This window comes from Austrofundulus limnaeus, unplaced genomic scaffold (assembly GCF_001266775.1).
Source record: "Austrofundulus limnaeus strain Quisiro unplaced genomic scaffold, Austrofundulus_limnaeus-1.0 Scaffold41, whole genome shotgun sequence".
Classification (NCBI taxonomy): Eukaryota; Metazoa; Chordata; class Actinopteri; order Cyprinodontiformes; family Rivulidae; genus Austrofundulus; species Austrofundulus limnaeus.
This window is the reverse complement of record NW_013952443.1, coordinates 2044512-2048109: the sequence shown is the minus strand read 5'-3', so window position 1 is coordinate 2048109 and position 3598 is coordinate 2044512. Positions and strand designations below refer to the sequence as shown.

Here is a 3598-nt window from a genome sequence, read left to right as displayed (position 1 = left end):
GTGTGTGTGTGTGTGTGTGTGTGTGTGTGTGTGTGTGACTTACAGTCTGTGCTCTCCACCTGCCCGTAGTTACCCGTCTCTATGAAGCTGATGTTTCCCAGGTGGAGGATACCTGCGGTGATCTGCAGCACCTGAGCCTGGATGTCACCTGGGATGCCGATCACCTGCATGGCTTCCTGGTGACACATAATGAGGGCAGCAGATGGTAATAGCTCATACTTTTACCACAGGAGGAGGTTCACTGGCAAGGACGGTTTATTATTATTATTTTTCCACTTTTACATCTATTTTTACTCACTTCTCTTCCTGAAACAAATGTTTGATGCAGTTTTAAAACATGCACCAGTRCACTTATGTTCTATGTGGTATTTTAGTTGTTTTGATCAAAGCAGCATTTCCATTAATCAAAAAGAAAAAAAAATAAGTAGGTCCTCTGGATGGGTTCTTCTTTAGTGAAAWTTTTTTCACTAAAGAAGAACCCATCCAGAGGACCTACTTATTTTTTCTTTTTGATTTTTTCTACCTGGATTACTGAGATGCATCAGGACATTTCCATTTAATTTAACTGAGCAAATGCAGTGTTAACATTAAATGCCATGACTGCTAAAATGAGCAAACTAGTCACTTATCAAAGCAGTATGTAGAGGCCAAAGTGAGCAAAACAGAAGCTAAAAGCTAAAAACAGCCAAAAAGTGGTTAAAAGCTACAATTGGCAGCGCAGTAGCTGAACGTTAAAAACAGCCAAAAAGTAGCTAAAAACTCAAACTGAAACAAGTTAAGTAGATTTCAAAGAGCAAAAGTTTTTTCAAGAGTTTGAAGAGATCTGATTGGATTTCTTTGACAAAATTGTAAAAAGAATTAAATGTTCAAAAGTTACTAAAACTAAAAGTCACTGCCATAACACCTTGAATGACCATTTCATAACAACTCACCTTTATAAGAAACTAGCAACTGTTTTTATGGGCACATTATCTTGTTTATTTATTTATTTATTTATTGCAAACGGCAATACAATGGAAAAGTACATTTATATAATCAACTCATTTTTATTATTGCGAAGTTCTACTTACATAAATGTAAATTCTCGTGTAAAAAAGAACATTTTTATAAGGAATTTAAAAGTTTACATTAGTGACATGTATGAGCAGAAAGGCTGTTAAAACAATGGTCACATTGTATGAATAATACCTATTATTATCAAAAGATTTTTTTTTAAATGGCTGAAAAAACTAAAGTATTCTAAAGTCAGTCCAAAAAAATGACTATAAACAGAAAAATACTAGAATATATGCTGACTCAGCATCCACACAACAACATTCATAGTTTTCCACAGTAAGTACCATAGTTTCTTGGAAGTCCTTGCTGTCGTTTGTCCCGTCCACCTTGTAGGTCCCAGACTGGTTGAGGTAGTAGTAGTAGTCTGGGGTCATGATGCCCAGGCCTTCTTTCTGCTGAGCACTGGCGCCCTCTATCAGCTGAGAGAGCACAGTGCAGGTACACAGAAAATCAAACGGGGAACCTTCATGTGACAGTCAGCGGATTCTGAAGCTGCTCATCGGCCTCTGACCTGATAGTAAATGTGGAAGTTCCTCTCGCTCTCATTCTGGCTCACCACCCTCGACTTCTCCAGCAGGAAGTTAGAAATCTTGCCACCGTCTGGCTCGCCGCCTCGGCTGAACTGAATTTCAAAGTATTTCCCCTGGTAGATCCAAAATAGACACGGTGCTCAGATGGTGAGAAGTTTTGAGCAAATAAGATCAACTCAGTTCAAAACCAAGTGGTAAATACTCGTATCAGTGCATTCTGATTTTAGTACATCAAATTTATTTTTGACCATCTTTTGTCATATTTGCAGAAACAGGTATGATTGCATCATCTGCAAACACAGAAAACTTTGCAACTTTTAGGTAGTACATTACAGTACAACCAAATAAAAAAAACTAAGTTCTTAAAATACGCCCATTTATCAGTTTTAAGTCTAACTTTTACCAGTAAATTTGTCACATAACCAAAACAGAATCAATGCAAAGGTTTAGCCCCCCAACCCCCAGAACTAAAAACATCTATATTTGATTTATTTTGCAAGCAAGAAATATTTGTGCACGCATGAAACTGCAGCGACACATAAACTGAATCTTTGCTGCTTCAACCAGACTGATTATGGGAAACTTTAAAAACTGATGTGTGGCGCTAGAGCTGCACACATGCCAAAAGATGTGGTTTATGGGTGTGAAATTAGCGCATCTGGACCCCCCTACCTTGACGAGAAACTAWGCTGAGGCAAATACTTTGTGGGCATGCAGACGAATGTCTGCATAAACCAACAGAATAAATGAAACTCGTTTCATTTTAAACTAGCTTTATGCTACTCTTAGCTTCAATTCTGTGTTACATTTCATTACTTTCTACAGTACTTTTATAATGGACCATTTGGAATAAATCCCAATCCTAATATGATATCTTGCTTAACTGTCAAGCTGACTTAAAAAAAAAAAAAGCAAAATTTAATGAATGCAAGATATCCTGCGTTATCGAGCTTACTTACAAAACGACTAGAGTTGTTGTTTCGGACAGTTTTGGCGTTACCAAATGCCTCCAGTAGTGGATTTGACTGTAGGATGATGTCTTTGACATGCTGCAACACACACCRAGACAAAGTGTAAAACACCAAAGCTACAAGAAAATTGAGATTTTAAACTGATTAGCTGCTAACTTTACCTGCACTTTTGTTCCACCTCCAGATACTTTGGAAATGTAACCCATGATGTATTTGGCAGCTACTGTCTTTCCTGCACCGCTCTCACCGCTGCCACAAAACCACATAACAATTAAACTTTAAAAACAGTAGTTTTTACATAGAACACAAAAACACCAAAGGTAAAAAAAAAAAGAAAACTAAAGAAAGTGAATTTATTATAAACATGAAGTGTGAATGCTAAACAACTTGGCTAAAAGTAGCAGAAAACAAAGCAGAAAAAAAGTTTTTAAACTAAAACAAGCAGCAAATTAGCTAAAAACTAAAACATACTTTTTAAGACTAAAAGAAGCAAAACTGTTAAAAGTTAAATGGGGCAAAACTCTGGCTAAAAATCTAAGGCAAAATAGACAAGCGAAATCTAACAGTAACAAAATACTGACAAAAAGTAGCAAAACACAAGCTATATGGTAAAAGTAGCAAACATTTAACTAAAACTCTAAAGAAGCACAAGCTAAAAGTAGTAAAACACTAGTTAAAAGTTAAATGCAGCAAAATATCAGCTAAATAAATAAAGAGTAAAAAGGGCTAAGTAAAGCATAAAAGTAGTAGTTGGCTGTCTATAATATAAAAGAAGCAGAACATCAGCTAAAAGCTAAATATAGCAAAAAAAATAGCTAAAAGCGAAAAGTGGAAAACACATAACTAGCCTAAAAAAACAGAATACCAGCTAAAAGCAGCAAAACACTAGGTAAAAAGCTAAAAGAAGCAAAATGCCAGAAAAAAGCTAAAAGTAAATCCAAAACAAGGTAAAAGCTAAATGTAGCAAATGTTTATTTTAAAAGTAGCAAAATGGTAGGTGAAAAGAGCAAAATGCTGTTTAAAAGCAATATATATATATAT

At 35.6% G+C, this 3598-nt stretch overlaps 1 protein-coding gene across 1 annotated transcript in view; it reads right to left on the bottom strand.

Annotated features, from left to right (window-relative positions):
• myo1f (myosin IF) overlaps nucleotides 1-3598 on the bottom strand; it is a gene marked incomplete at its 5' end in the record, with an annotated part of 28907 nt that overhangs the window by 13711 nt on the left and 11598 nt on the right. The window contains 5 exon segments of the mRNA XM_014007361.1: nucleotides 44-176; nucleotides 1341-1475; nucleotides 1568-1699; nucleotides 2546-2635; nucleotides 2719-2806. Of these exon segments, the coding sequence (XP_013862815.1) occupies nucleotides 44-176; nucleotides 1341-1475; nucleotides 1568-1699; nucleotides 2546-2635; nucleotides 2719-2806 (578 nt within the window).